Genomic DNA, 15,715 nt, shown 5'->3' with positions numbered 1-15,715 from the left:
CCACAGTTTCCACTCCCGCCCCCTGCTCCTCTCGCCTTCCTGCTGGTTTCTCCTCCCGCTTTGGACTGTTAAATGGTTTGCGGGTTTGCTGGCAGTGGCAGTAAAGCATGCAGACAATGGGAAGCAGGATCTGAGGGCTCACACGATAGTTGCAGGGGGGCATTCGCACTACTAATGTTGCTTCTGTAATGCAGAGCATTTGAACGAACTCGGATGTGAGTCTAAACTCCCGACCCGATCAGATCCCTGAGAAATAACTCAGCACGAGCAGCCACAAATCAGTCTCTATAAAGCCGTCACATGTAGGAAACCCATTTACCCTTCAGAAAAACCTCCAGCAGGACTTCTGTGTTTATTGTTAGATAATACATCCATGGTGCATAATGCATTGTGATATTGTTTTTTGTGTGATCTACACAAACTAATTACATCATCTTAATTGGAAAGTGATGAAATTAGCAAAACCTTTGTATATTATATAAATAATAATAATAATAAATAAAACATAAACACACTCAAACATTGTTAATTTATTCTGTAGTTGGATGTTTCTTGTTTTTTGGACTGAGCTCATACTGACGTGTTATGCAAGGAAACAGTTCGTACACAGCCTTGGTCAAAATAATACATTTCACTTGGCATCTAAATATACCTAACTGACGGTTGACTGAGGTGTCTAAGCCTGTACGATACATGTATTTCAAACAATGAAAGCATAACAAGGTTCCAGGGCGGCTCAGAGAATGTGAATGTTATAATTGTAAATAAATGTCACCAGAAATCAAAACTGTCATTTGTGTCATTTCATGCTGAAGTGAATTTGGGAGAGTACTTAACAAGTGTGTTGTTCAGGTTCTCATAAAAGGAAGTACAAAGGAACCAGATTTAGATGCTGTCGCAGGACAAGCCAATAAATTTGGAGACAATTCTACACATTCTCTCACAATAATGGATGTTTCCAGCTCCGCTTCCAACAGAGCAGAACAAGTGAATTAAGAGCTTCTGTGGGATCAAATATGTGTTTGCAAGAGAGAGTCAACCTGAAGCATCACGATGTAAAGGGAGAACATGTGAACCTTACTCATGGATGTCTGGGGCCTTTTCATTAAACCTAACCTGCATAGGTGGAGTCATATTTTCCAGAGCTTTTGTAAACATCAGCCATCCATAAAATACAGGAACTAAAACACAAAGTGCAAAAACATGCAAATACTTGAAAAACATTGAAGATACTCTCGTGAGATCAGATCTAATGGCTCATCTTTGCTGCCTTTAACTACAAAAACAGATGAGTCACATTCACTGGATGACAATGCAGAGAATGAGGGTTTTTGACAGGAACAAACATGGCAACGATGCATGAGTGATAATATATTGTGATAATATACCTCTTTGGAAAGAGACTGAAGTGGCCAAGTTGTAAACGGTGTTGGCCAAACTCGCAAAGTGTTGCTTAATAAAGTTCTGCTATTGTTTAAATTTCTTCTTTGTGTTCTTTCAGATTCAGACTTTATTGATCCAAGGAGGGCAATTCATTTGCAGCTTACAGAGTTGATGATCACACAAACAATATCCAATATGTGTCAAAAAGCACAGGTCAAGAAACATACAGATGTCGGTGAGGACATCAAGATAAAGATTAAGGAGGTAAAATAAATAGCAATAAAAAGATAAATATTACATAATAAATAGATGTTTCACAGTCATCAAAGATGTCATTTAAAAAACTGACTGAGTTCAGTAGCCTGATAGCAGAAGGAATGAAAGATTATAAATATAATTTAGTTCTCCTCTGCGGTACATGATAATGGCAGCCTGAAGGCATCACCGTGAACTCATCAGACCAAACATGATCAGGTTGGCTGATTATATTCTTTGCCTTCTTCGTCACTTTATTCTCCCAGAGGGAACAAGAGTCTCTTTGCTTTACTCCAATGATCTTGGAGCAAACCTTGACAATGCTATACATGCTGTTCTTGTCTTAAATGGATAATCCATTGAACCAACAGATCATCATCACATTTGGAAAGTGATGAAATTGGAAAGAAGATAATGACATTGAATAAAGCCTTTTGTTAATTTATTCTGTAGTTGGATGTTTCTTGTTTTTTGGACTGAGCTCATACTGACGTGTAATGCAAGGAAACAGTTGGTACACAGCCTCGGTCAAAATAATACATTTCACTTGGCATCTAAATATACCTCACTGACGGTTGACTGATGTGTCTAAGCCTGTACGATACATGTATTTCAAACAATGAAAGCATAACAAGGTTCCAGGGCGGCTCAGAGAATGTGAATGTTATAATTGTAAATAAATGTCACCAGAAATCAAAACTGTCATTTGTGTCATTTCATGCTGAAGTGAATTTGGGAGAGTACATAACAAGTGTGTTGTTCAGGTTCTCATAAAAGGAAGTACAAAGGAACCAGATTTAGATGCTGTCGCAGGACAAGCCAATAAATTTGGAGACAATTCTACTACTCTGTAAAGGGAGAACACGTGAACCTTACTCATGGATGTCTGGGGCCTTTTCATTAAACCTAACCTGCTTAGGTGGAGTCATATTTTCCAGAGGTGTGTGAGAGAGAGCTCAGAGAGAATTAACCTCAATAAAAGTGCTTTAGTAAACATCATCCAGCCATAAAATACAGGAACTAAAACACAAAGTGCAAAAACAATGTTCGTTTCAACAATAAAAATCCCCTTAGGGCTTGAAAAATATTGAAGATGATCTCATGACACGAGATATCAAGACTCATCTTTGCTGCCTTTACGTAGAAAAAGAGACGTGTCCGTTTATGTTGCACGTCTTTTACATTAGCAATACATTCACTGGATGGCAGAGCAGAGAATGAGACAAACACGGTGTCTATGGATGAGGTTGTGGTAATTCACCTTTTAGGAAAAAGACGGAAATGGCCATATTGTAAACGATGTTTGCCAGTGTCGCTTCAAAAAGTTATATTGTTTTCCTCTTCGTGTTCTACATGTTTGTCAAGCTTGAACTATTGGCTTTACTGCCCCCAAACGATTTACAGTGGTGCTGATCTGTTTTTGAAGTTTCTGAATATGCATGAATTTAATACAGAGTAAAGAGGGTCCTCTATTGATGGTGAATATGTGAATATTATACAAATAACTGGAATATATGCAAACAAAGCTGGAGTGTCAAGTATTTCTTTTTGCAGAAATGTAAAAAAGACATGATTGGGTGAAAAAAACAGAAATACAGAAACATCAGCAGATATTTTGTTAATTCACCACTGCACATTGAGTCTAGCTCAGGCAGCAGTTGGGGTAAGGCTTTTGTGATCTTTTAGTATTTGTCTCAAAACTGATTAATACTGACGTAGAGGCACAGAAACATGATCTGTCACTCTGTGCTGCAAAATCAATAGTACAGAGTAGAAAACAGGGAATTTCTGCTTGACAATGATTCATGAGATTTGATTGGCTCTTTGCTGAGAGTTTCCACCCAAACAAATAAAGGATGTAGCAAAGGTCATAAAAGCAGGTTAAAAAAAAATTCAGCAATTCAGATCTTGACATCAGACACAGTCTAAGTTTCTGTTCTTGTCACCGCATCTACCGCGGCAGAGCAGAGGGCAGAACATATGGAGACTATCAACACTGAAGCACTTCAGGCAGACTTTGATGCATTCGAAATTTCTGAGGAGCTCGGCTTTATCCTCAATGAGCCACTGGTAAGTTTCATTGTCATCTCTTCTTTTCTCATAAAAACGTTTTTTTTTTTACCATACAGCCATCAAAACAGATCCGAAAAAAGACAACATACCGCATGACAATAACAATACTGTAAATACTGCACACACAGAAACATGTTTGTTTACCAGCAAGGATTAGTCTCTCCTTATCTAGTGCTTTTCAAGTATTTGATCAGAGGAACACTGGTCTGTCCCGGCTGAAAATGATAATCATGTTTGTTTCTGGAGGAGCATATAGACAGTTATTGATCAGACAGCTTGTCTCTCCACGTTTCTTTGAACAGCTCACAAGACTGGACCTGCTCTGTGTCCAGCAAAACGAGAGTTCACTATACTCTGTTGTCAAATTTGGATAAACAAATGAAAATAAGTAATTTACTGCATATATTTGAATTTTGAGACCTAATACACTGTCATCAACCTGTAAGAATGATAGAAAACTAAATGCTAAAGTTGTTTATATAATTTTGAGCTGAAAAAATTCAAACAATGGCATGAAGCACAGCCCACTCTCCTATTTACACAGTGATTTCCCATCAGGGCATCCTCTGTTTTCTACCCAGCTCATTTTCTCAGCTTTCTCCTGCCTCCTCATTTAAATTACTGTCTCTCTCTGATTGATAGCACCAGTCATTCCCTGACACGCAGGTCAGGCACCACGGCATACATGAGCTGATGATGTCACTTATTATATTCTAGGCTAATCTTCCAGACTATTACCAGGCGTGGCTGGACCTGGCAAATAATCTCAAACCTCTGATAGAGTTACGTAAACTACGAGACCTGGTTCATGAGGTGAGAAGATAAGGGCTTGATGGTGCTTGTTGCTCTCGAACATGGAACCTTAAAAACATGTGTTCCCACCTGTCATCATTCAGATGCCGGTGCTGAGTCCCCATCTCCTGAGCAACCACAGGGAGCTCAGACTGGCTCAGCTGGTGCTGGGGTTCATCACCATGGGATATGTGTGGCAGGATGGACAACACGCACCTGCTCAGGTAAAAACTGCAGAGGGATGGAGGGAGCAATGGCTAAAACTATTTTATTATAATTAATGTCAAAAGCAAGGTGACGTATTAGGTCAGCAGTACCTGCTGGTCTATGAGACTTTACAACAGCAATGATTTGAGCTATATTCCTGAATGAAATGTTATTGTCTTTGTGAGAATTTGGTCATAAAATATAGAAGGGGTTTATGCTCTATACTGCAGCCAACCACCAGGGGGCAATCAAGGCCATTTAACTTCACTTTTGGGGAGCCATTATGTCATCCATCTTTATATACAGTACACAGAAAGCTATTATTTTACCTGGAGACATTTCACCAACATGGTTAGAAACCTCTGGATTGAAACAAGTGTCTTGCTTGTTTGACAGATTCTTCCTAAAGCTCTGGCCTGGCCCTACTGGGTGGTGTCTCGCAGACTTGGACTTCCACCCATCTTAACTTATGCAGATTCAGTTTTAGCCAACTGGAAATTAAAGGACCCCAGAGGGTGAGCACTGTTCTTTTGTTGCCTTATTAAAAAGAATAGTTCACCCGAAAATGAAAATTCACTGATTATCTACTCACCACACCGATGGAGGGGTGGGTGAAATGTTTGAGTCCACCAAACACTTTAGGAGTTTCAGGGGTAAACAGTGTTGCAACCAAGCCCAGTACAATTGAAGTAACTGCTAGCATTGCTACTTCCGGTAGCAGACATTTAGGCTAAAAACACGTCTGCTAAATTTGAATGTCGGACACTACAGACCCTTGGATGACACCACAGGAGCGATATGGAGGCATGTTTTTTTGGGTTTGGTCACAATTGAGTGAAATTGTATTGGATTTGGCTGTAACATAGTTTACCCTTGAAACTCATAAAGTGCTTTGTGGACTCAAACACTTCACCGACCCCTCCATCGGAAGAGTAAATAATCAGTGTAAATAATCAATTTTGGGTGAACTATCCCTTTGATGTCTTTACTTCATGCAGGAGGCCAAACACCCTCTTTTATTATGATAGTAACCTCATCATTAAACTGCAGAGACTGTATTTTTGTCATGTAGAAAAATAGTTCTATAAGAACAGAACAGCCTCCACTGATGCAACTGTTTCTTTCTTTTTCGTTTTAGAGCAATGGAAATTGGGTGAGTAGAAGGAAAATAAAACACTCACATGATTTTCATAGTGTGATGATGATACTGTGCTCATGCATTTTCTAAAATAGGAACATGGATTTGATAGTTTCCTTTCCTGGTGGAGAGAGTTGCAGGGGATTTTTCATTGTGTCCTTATTGGTCGAGATGGCTGCTAGTTCAGGCATAATGGTTTGTATTCGCTGCTGTTACTCTTCCTCTTTCACATCAACTGTTTCTAAACCACAGATGGATGCTGCCTGTTTCCTGTGTGTTCCTTTGATTTTTTGTGAATGTGTTTGCTCTTGTTTTCTTACTGATGATTTTAAACCTCCAGGGGGCTCTGGTGGTGATGCACGCAATGAAAACCTGTGACCTCAGCGGCGTACATATGGGTCTCATCAAAGTTAATCAGTCTTTGAGGAAGATGAAGGAAACGTTCAAACTCATGCACAGTAAGTGTTAATCAAACTGAGCCCAGTGTAATTCAAGGTAATCAGAATAAGTGGATTTGTGCTTTTTCTAGATCATGTAGATCCGACTGTATTTCATGGAACATTGAGAATTTTTTTCTCAGGGTGAGTTTCAGTCTTTGTACAACTTTATTAATGTTTTTAATATTTATCTCATCTGGTGCAGATTTATGTCACTATGCATCATAATTCTCTGCTCCTCTTACCCCTGTTGCATGGGAAATGGTAGCACACTAAAACACATATTTTACTCATTATCTACTCAGGACTATGGCAGTGGAGGGGGTAAACAGCATTGCAGCCAAATCCAATACAATTAAAATAAATTGTGACCAAAACATGGTGGCCCATTGATTTAAATTGGATTGGATTTGGCTAAACGCTGTTTAACCCTGAAAATCCAAAAGAGTTTTGTCGACTCAAACACTCAAACCCCATCCCTCCATCGGCATAATGGTGAGTAGATAATGAGTGAATTTTAATTTTTGGGTGAACTATCCCTTTAATACTGCATGTTTATGGTTTTGAACTGCTTTAGTTGGCGAGACAACCCAATGCTTCCAAGAGGGCTTCTGTATGAAGGTGTGAGCAATGAGCCAATTTTGTTATCAGGCGGAAGTGCAGCCCAGAGTTCAGCCATTCAGTGCTTCGATGCTTTGCTGTGCGTCCGGCATGATGATGAGACAGGTAATGATGTATTTCCCTCAACCTCTGACCCCCGTTCGCTGCTTCTCATGAATGCATCACTTTGTTTGTGAAGTCAGTTGATTGCTCTGACAGAAATTGATTCGAGGGAAAGCTGTTGTTTTTGTCTCTCTTTTTTAAAGGTCTCTTTTCTGTTGTCTCCACTGATCTAGGGGCCTACCTGACACGCATGAGGGATTACATGCCTCCTGCCCACCGTCAGCTGATAGAGACTCTCTCTGCTCTTCCACCTCTGCGAGACTTCATCTCCTCCCACTCCAGCTCTGACCTCCTCCAGGCCTACAACACCTGTGTGTCAGCGCTGGTGGATTTACGGAGCTACCACCTCAATACTGTGACCAAGTACGTCATCATGCCTGCTAACAAGGCCCAAGCCATGAGCTGCCCACTCGGAGGCGTGCGTACTGTCAAAGGGACTGGTGGATCCAACCCTGTGGTTTTCCTCAAAGGTGTTCGTAACGCTACACAAAGAGCACTGATCCTAAAGAGGTCACCTGAGTCAAAAGAAACCGAAATGTCATTCATTACCTCCACAAGGAAGATGATGTTTTCACCACTGTCCATTTGTTTGACAGTTTGTTTGTTTGTAAGCAAAATGATGAAAAACCTACTGGACATTTTTACCTGGAAACCTGCTGGAAAGATGCAGTAGAGGTCAGGGAAGATCCCGGTAAATTGTGTTCAGGGATCCGGGAAATTCTTTATAGCACTTTCTTTAAAATTAGGAGTTTTATGACACAAGTTTTATCTGAGTTTCTATGAATAAAAAACAGATCATAAGGGGGTTGTTGATTATAATATGCGTAATATCCCACACTTTTTTTCTTGTTCTACACTCTAGAGGTTATATAAGAAATATTTATCTTCAGCATTGAATTTGTTGTTATCAGAACTCGGTTCACTGGGACATGAACCTGTAGAGTTAACCCTTGTACACACCCTGCATTATAGACCAATTTAACACCAGGAGACTTGGTTTTTGCAACCCTACAATAGTTTAACTTGTATTGACTGTGGTCCAACAGACCTGTCATGTTTAACAAGTCAGCAAACTGCTCGTCAGCCTGCATTTAAGTTAGTGGAACTCTTGACATGCTAGTCTGACAGTGTGTGATAAGATATTCAATCAAAATGACTAGAAAGTTCATTTTTGACCCACTATCTCAAACAAAATGTGAAACTTTTTAATTTACCTTTTTCTTGGCGGGATTGGGCTTCTATACATGTTCAATACTTATGTAATCACATCTTCAAAAACTACACAAACTCATAAGGCATCATCACATTTGGAAAGTGATGAAATTGGAAAGAAGATAATGACATTGATTAAAGCCTTTTGTTAATTTATTCTGTAGTTGGGATGTTTCTTGTTATTTGGACTGAGCTCATACTGACGTGTAATGCAAAGAAACAGTTGGTACACAGCCTCGGTCAAAATAATACATTTCACTTGGCATCTAAATATACCTCACTGACGGTTGACTGATGTGTCTAAGCCTGTACGATACATGTATTTCAAACAATGAAAGCATAACAAGGTTCCAGGGCGGCTCAGAGAATGTGAATGTTATAATTGTAAATAAATGTCACCAGAAATCAAAACTGTCATTTGTGTCATTTCATGCTGAAGTGAATTTGGGAGAGTACATAACAAGTGTGTTGTTCAGGTTCTCATAAAAGGAAGTACAAAGGAACCAGACTTAGATGCTGTCGCAGGACAAGCCAATAAATTTGGAGACAATTCTACACATTCTCTCACAATAATGGATGTTTCCAGCTCCGCTTCCAACAGAGCAGAACAAGTGAATTAAGAGCTTCTGTGGGATCAAATATGTGTTTGCAAGAGAGAGTCAACCTGAAGCATCACGATGTAAAGGGAGAACATGTGAACCTTACTCATGGATGTCTGGGGCCTTTTCATTAAGGTGTGTGAGAGAGAGCTCAGAGAGAATTAACCTAAATAAAAGTGCTTTTGTAAACATCAGCCATCCATAAAATAGAGGAACTAAAACACAAAGTGCAAAAACATGCAAATACTTGAAAAACATTGAAGATACTCTCGTGAGATCAGATCTAATGGCTCATCTTTGCTGCCTTTAACTACAAAAACAGATGAGTCACATTCACTGGATGACGATGCAGAGAATGAGGGTTTTTGACAGGAACAAACATGGCAACGATGCATGAGTGATAATATATTGTGATAATATACCTCTTTGGAAAGAGACTGAAGTGGCCAAGTTGTAAACGGTGTTGGCCAAACTCGCAAAGTGTTGCTTAATAAAGTTCTGCTATTGTTTAAATTTCTTCTTTGTGTTCTTTCAGATTCAGACTTTATTGATCCAAGGAGGGCAATTCATTTGCAGCTTACAGAGTTGATGATCACACAAACAATATCCAATATGTGTCAAAAAGCACAGGTCAAGAAACATACAGACGTCGGTGAGGACATCAAGATAAAGATTAAGGAGGTAAAATAAATAGCAATAAAAAGATAAATATTACATAATAAATAGATGTTTCATAGTCATCAAAGATGTCATTTAAAAAACTGACTGAGTTCAGTAGCCTGATAGCAGAAGGAATGAAAGATTATAAATATAATTTAGTTCTCCTCTGCGGTACATGATAATGGCAGCCTGAAGGCATCACCGTGAACTCATCAGACCAAACATGATCAGGTTGGCTGATTATATTCTTTGCCTTCTTCGTCACTTTATTCTCCCAGAGGGAACATGAGTCTCTTTGCTTTACTCCAATGATCTTGGAGCAAACCTTGACAATGCTATACATGCTGTTCTTGTCTTAAATGGATAATCCATTGAACCAACAGATAAAAGACTACTTTTACAATCTCCATTTTTGCAAAATCATGTTCACTGATTTGTGAAAAATGTCATGTTTGCCTTTTTTAATTCCGTACTTCTCTAGAAACAGTCTTGTCTAGGGGGTCATGTCGCTTGAGCTAATGGCTTCACTGCAGTCCACACAAGGAAACTTGAACCCATGTTAGATCTGGTTTTAATAATATATATATATACAATAATATCTCTTTGTTCTTGGAGAAAGGCAAGAGACTATAACAAAGTTTTGAAAGACAAGACTTGTCTGTAATACTGGGATCAGTAATAAAATATTTTAATGAAACAGTTCTTTGGTTTGTCGCACCTCACATGATCTTGCCAAGAAAACACAATATTCTTTGGAAAAATTAAAATGGTTTCATTGTCCCATTTGAATAACTGACACAATCCATTTGCACTCGAATCACAGCTTCTGTTGTTTTGCTTTGGATAAGATGTGACAGCGTCTCAGGCACCTTCCTCAAACTAACAGCCTCTGTTGTCAACAGAACAAAACCCAGAAAAAACAGAATACATTAAGGTTAGATTTTTTTGTCTTTGGAAGCACTCCATCCTCAGCTAATGAGCTGGAAGAGGGTTTCTGACTCTTTGAGCTATTTGGGTTAAGTTTGCAAAATTTATTCTCAATCTGGTCCTTTAACTACAGCTCTGCATGTCACTGTGTACTATATTGATGTCAAATATATGAATATTATAAAATTAGCTGGAATATATGTCAACAAAGCTGGATGGTCAAGTATTTCTTGTTGCAGAGACGTAAAAAAGCTTTGCATGTGCAGAAGACGTAACTGGGTGAAACAACACTAACACCTCACTCCCCCATTGTTTGATCCACACCTTCAGACGTGACAGTGCAGTGTGAACAAAAAAAAAGGTGTGAATGGTGCCTTGAACCATGATTTGGAAAAATGGACCAACATTTGGTTCAACAACAAGAGGTGGCCTCGGTCCTGATCAAACTGGAACATGGTTTGGTTTGTTTTCAGTGTGAATATTTTGTTTCTTTGATAGTTCAGACTTTTGGACCAATGGAACAAAGTTGAGACAGCATAAACAACAGAAGAAGAAAAATAACATTCAAATTATTTTTTTTCAGTGTTGAGAATATAGAAACATCATCAGCACATATTTAGTTAATTCACCACTGCACATTGAGTCTACCTCAGGCAGCAGTTGGGTTTATATATGTAAATGTAAAGTCTGAGTGATCTTTTGGTATTTGTCTCTAAAACTGACTAATACTGAGGTGGAGTCACAGAAACATGATCTGTCACTGCTGTTGATTCTGTGAATGTGGGACATTACAGCATTACAAGTTTTTTCAGTTTTTTAATTAGAAAACAGGGAAATTATGCTTTGCTCTATTTCCAGACTTCAAGAGATCTGATTGGCTCTTTGCTTAATATTTAAAGGATGTAGCATAGGCAGTAAAAGCAGGTTCAAAACAAGTTTAGCAATTCAGATATAGACGTCAGACACAGTCTAAGTTTCTCTTCTTGTCATCGCATCTACCACAGCAGAGCACAGGGCAGAACATATGGAGACTATCAACACTGAAGCACTTCAGGCAGACTTTGATGCATTTGAAATTTCTGAAGAACTTGGATTCATCCTCAAGGAGCCACTGGTAAGTTTCATCGTCATCTCTTCTTTTCTCCAAAAAACACTTTCTGTTTCTATTGATCAGGTAATGGCTTGTCTCTCCAGGTTTCTTTGAGCCGCTCACATGACTGGACCTGCTCTGTGTCCAGCAAAACGACAGTTCCATATACTCTGTTGTCAAATTTGGATAAACAAACTAAAAAATAAGTAATTTACTGCATATATTTGAATTTTGAGACCTAATACACTGTCATCAACCTGTAAGAATGATAGAAAACTAAATGCTAAAGTTGTTTATATAATTTTGAGCTGACTCTACTGTTTACATAGTGATTTCCCATCAGGGCATCCTCTGTTTTCTACCCAGCTCATTTTCTCAGCTTTCTCCTGCCTCCTCATTTAAATTACTGTCTCTCTCTGATTGATAGCACCAGTCATTCCCTGACATGCAGGTCAGGCACCACAGCATACATAAGCTGATGATGTTACTTATTATATTCTGTATGAAAAAAAAAAATCAATCAATCAATAAACAATTCATTTTACTCTTCATTATCTAGACTAACCTTCCAGACTATTATCGGGTGTGGCTGGACCTGGCAAATAATCTCACACCTCTGACAGACCAAGGGACCTGGTTCATGAGGTGAGAAGACAAAGTCTTGATGGTGCTTGTTGCTCTCGAACAACCATAAAAACATGTCCAAGTGCTAAAAAAGGTAGGGTTGTTAGGAGTCGTTGAGGTAACCTGAACCCATCCTGTTGTGCTGTCCAACAGCAGGGTGGGTCCAGCCTCCCAGGTAATCTCAATGACTCCTACCCACCCTACAAATGAAATACACGGGACTCCCAGCAGTCAGTTAGAACTGAAGAAGCCCTTGGATGAGAGGTCAAATGTACTGAAACTCATCTAAGTCCAGTTGACCTGTTTTGGTGACCATCCAGATGCCGGTGTTGAGTCCATCTCCTGAGCAACCACAGGGAGCTCAGGCTGGCTCAGCTGGTGCTGGGGTTCATCACCATGGGATACGTGTGGCAGGATGGGCAGCATGCACCTGCTCAGGTAAAAACTGCAGAGCGATAGATTAAACTGTTAATGAATGTTAAAAGCAAAGCTTATATTAGGTCTACAGTACCTGCTGCTCTACGACACTGTACTTTACAACAGCAATGATTTGAGCTAAATTCCTGAAAGAATTTGTATTGTCTTTGTGAGTATTGGGTCATAAACTACAGTTTTGGAGGAATAGAAATTTGGACCTGATAATGTTGTTTTCTTTAAACCATTGACTGTGTATGAAGATGGATTTATCCAGGTCCTCCCACAATCCATAACATCCCAGTTGCAGGGGCTGTCATCCTGCACCGATGATCTCATTTGGAGCCAGAGTCTTCACAGTAGTGATTAGGGGATGAAGCCACAGTAGTGAGGTGCCCACCCATGCATGCGCTCGACAAATTGCGACGCAGTCTCAAATGTCAATCATAAAGCTTCACCCAGTTTTTACTGAATTCACCAGAAAAACAAACACTAACAAAGAAAGAACTACATAAAAGGTCAGAAACCATCTTTGACATATTTAATGTGCATCTGACCTTTTAGTTTGATCCACAGCCCATCATCTAACATGGGGGGGTGGGGTTTATGCTACTACATATGCAGCCAACAATCAGGGGGCGATCAAGGCCATTTAACTTCACTTTTGGGGAGCCATTATGTCATCCATTTTTATATACAGTCCATAGAAAGCTATTATTTTACCTGGAGACATTTCACCAACATGGTTAGAAACCTCTGGATTGAAACAAGTGTCTTGCTTGTTTGACAGATTCTTCCTAAAGCTCTGGCCTGGCCCTACTGGGTGGTGTCTCGCAGACTTGGACTTCCACCCATCTTAACTCATGCAGATTCAGTTTTAACCAAACTGGAAATTAAAGGACCCCAAAGGGTGAGCACTGTTCTTTTGTTGCCTTATGTCTTTACTTCATGCAGGAGGCCAAACACCCTCCTTTATTATGATAGTAACCTCATCATTAAACTGCAGAGACTGTATTTTTGTCATGTAGAAAAATAGTTCTATAAGAACAGAATAGCCTCCACTGATGCAACTGTTTCTTTCTTTTTCGTTTTAGAGCAATGGAAATTGGGTGAGTAGAAGGAAAATAAAACACTCACATGATTTTCATAGTGTGATGATGATACTGTGCTCATGCATTTTCTAAAATAGGAACATGGATTTGATAGTTTCCTTTCCTGGTGGAGAGAGTTGCAGGGGATTTTTCATTGTGTCCTTATTGGTCGAGATGGCTGCTAGTTCAGGCATAATGGTTTGTATTCGCTGCTGTTACTCTTCCTCTTTCACATCAACTGTTTCTAAACCACAGATAGATGCTGCCTGTTTCCTGTGTGTTCCTTTGATTTTTTGTGAATGTGTTTGCTCTTGTTTTCTTACTGATGATTTTAAACCTCCAGGGGGCTCTGGTGGTGATGCACGCAATGAAAACCTGTGACCTCAGCGGCGTACATATGGGTCTCATCAAAGTTAATCAGTCTTTGAGGAAGATGAAGGAAACGTTCAAACTCATGCACAGTAAGTTTTAATCAAACTGAGCCCAGTGCAATTCAAGGTAATCAGAATAAGTGGATTTGCACTTTTTCTAGATCATATAGATCCGACTGTATTTCATGGAACATTGAGCATTTTTTTCTCAGGGTGAGTTTCAGTCTTTGTACAACTTTATTAATGTTTTTAACATTTATCTCATCTGGTGCATATTTATCTCAATATATCTATATATATATATACATAATTATCTGCTCCTCTTACCCCTCTGTTGCTCTTTTAACTCTCGCTGCACAAGGTAGGGTGGGAAATGGTAGCACACGCCTGGATTTGCAACTATAAAACAGGAAGCTAATACTGCATGTTTATGGTTTTGAACTGCTTTAGTTGGCGAGACAACCCAATGCTTCCAAGAGGGCTTCTGTATGAAGGTGTGAGCAATGAGCCAATTTTGTTATCAGGCGGAAGTGCAGCCCAGAGTTCAGCCATTCAGTGCTTCGATGCTTTGCTGTGCGTCCGGCATGATGATGAGACAGGTAATGATGTATTTCCCTCAACCTCTGACCCCCGTTCGCTGCTTCTCATGAATGCATCACTCTGTTTGTGCAGTCAGTTGATTGCTCTGACAGAAATTGATTCGAGGGAAAGCTGTTGTTGTTGTCTCTCTTTTTTAAAGGTCTCTTTTCTGTTGTCTCCACTGATCTAGGGGCCTACCTGACACGCATGAGGGATTACATGCCTCCTGCCCACCGTCAGCTGATAGAGAATCTCTCTGCTCTTCCACCTCTGCGAGACTTCATCTCCTCCCACTCCAGCTCTGACCTCCTCCAGGCCTACAACACCTGTGTGTCAGCGCTGGTGGATTTACGGAGCTACCACCTCAATACTGTGACCAAGTACATCGTCATTTGGAGATTTATGACATGTATAACTGATTGCCAGGAGAATAATAAATAGATCTTCATTAAAAACTTGTTACCCGATATGACATCATGCTGTGACATCACAGTGAGTGTGGTCCAGAAGACCTTAAATTTTGAACCAGTCAGAAACTGCTTTTCAGCCTGGATTTAAATTAGTGGAACTCTTGACATGATAGTTTGACAGTGTGTGATAAGATTTTCAATCAAAATGACTAGAAAGTTCATATTTGACCCACTATCCCAAAAACAATGTCAAACTTTTTAATTTACCTTTTTCTTGGCTGGATTGGGCTTCTATACATATTAATATTGATCTAATCACAGTGTATGATATATATCATGTTGCAGAGAGGAACTACTTTAAGTTTTGTAAAATCAATAAATAATAATTTTCAGAATATGATTTCTATTGCTATTTATAATTATACAAACACATATTCACACTATTTGTATAAACCTTAATTATGATATGTTACTATATTAAAACCTGATGATGTTCGGTTGACCTGTTTTTAAAATATTTTCACGATGGAATGTAAATGTACTGATATTACAATGCATGTTATATATATGGATACAAACTAAAGGATTGTTCTGAACTGCATGTGATCAATAAACTGACTTGTGTGTAAAAATAAAGAGAAATCGAACATTGGAACTCATATGTCCAAAAGAGTAAAAAGACAATGACAGGGGACAAAGGTAAATACGGAGAGAACTGTGGTCTGAGGTG

At 39.3% G+C, this 15,715-nt stretch overlaps 1 protein-coding gene and 1 pseudogene across 2 annotated transcripts; both read left to right on the top strand.

Moving 5' to 3' along the window:
- Window positions 1–3,526: 3,526 nt before the first annotated feature.
- LOC109631450 (indoleamine 2,3-dioxygenase 2-like) lies at window positions 3,527–8,631 on the top strand. Of its 2 annotated transcripts, XM_069538888.1 has the most exons (10): window positions 3,527–3,708; window positions 4,429–4,524; window positions 4,608–4,727; window positions 5,107–5,225; window positions 5,849–5,863; window positions 5,944–6,043; window positions 6,189–6,306; window positions 6,378–6,429; window positions 6,863–7,011; window positions 7,182–8,631. In XM_069538888.1, the coding sequence occupies exons 1-10, from the start codon at window positions 3,619–3,621 to the stop codon at window positions 7,679–7,681; spliced, it is 1,359 nt and encodes a 452-aa protein (XP_069394989.1). In that variant the 5' UTR covers window positions 3,527–3,618; the 3' UTR covers window positions 7,682–8,631. The 2 variants fall into 2 exon arrangements, with proteins under 2 accessions (XP_069394989.1, XP_069394990.1); XM_069538889.1 differs by lacking the exon at window positions 4,429–4,524 and having other exon boundaries at window positions 3,534–3,708.
- A 2,799-nt stretch (window positions 8,632–11,430) lies between these two features.
- LOC138404818 (indoleamine 2,3-dioxygenase 2-like) lies at window positions 11,431–15,621 on the top strand (annotated as a pseudogene).
- Window positions 15,622–15,715: the final 94 nt, after the last annotated feature.

This window comes from Paralichthys olivaceus, chromosome 14, assembly GCF_024713975.1.
Source record: "Paralichthys olivaceus isolate ysfri-2021 chromosome 14, ASM2471397v2, whole genome shotgun sequence".
NCBI classification, from domain to species: Eukaryota; Metazoa; Chordata; class Actinopteri; order Pleuronectiformes; family Paralichthyidae; genus Paralichthys; species Paralichthys olivaceus.
The sequence above is the reverse complement of the archived record's forward strand: the minus strand, read 5'-3'. Positions and strand labels throughout refer to the sequence as shown.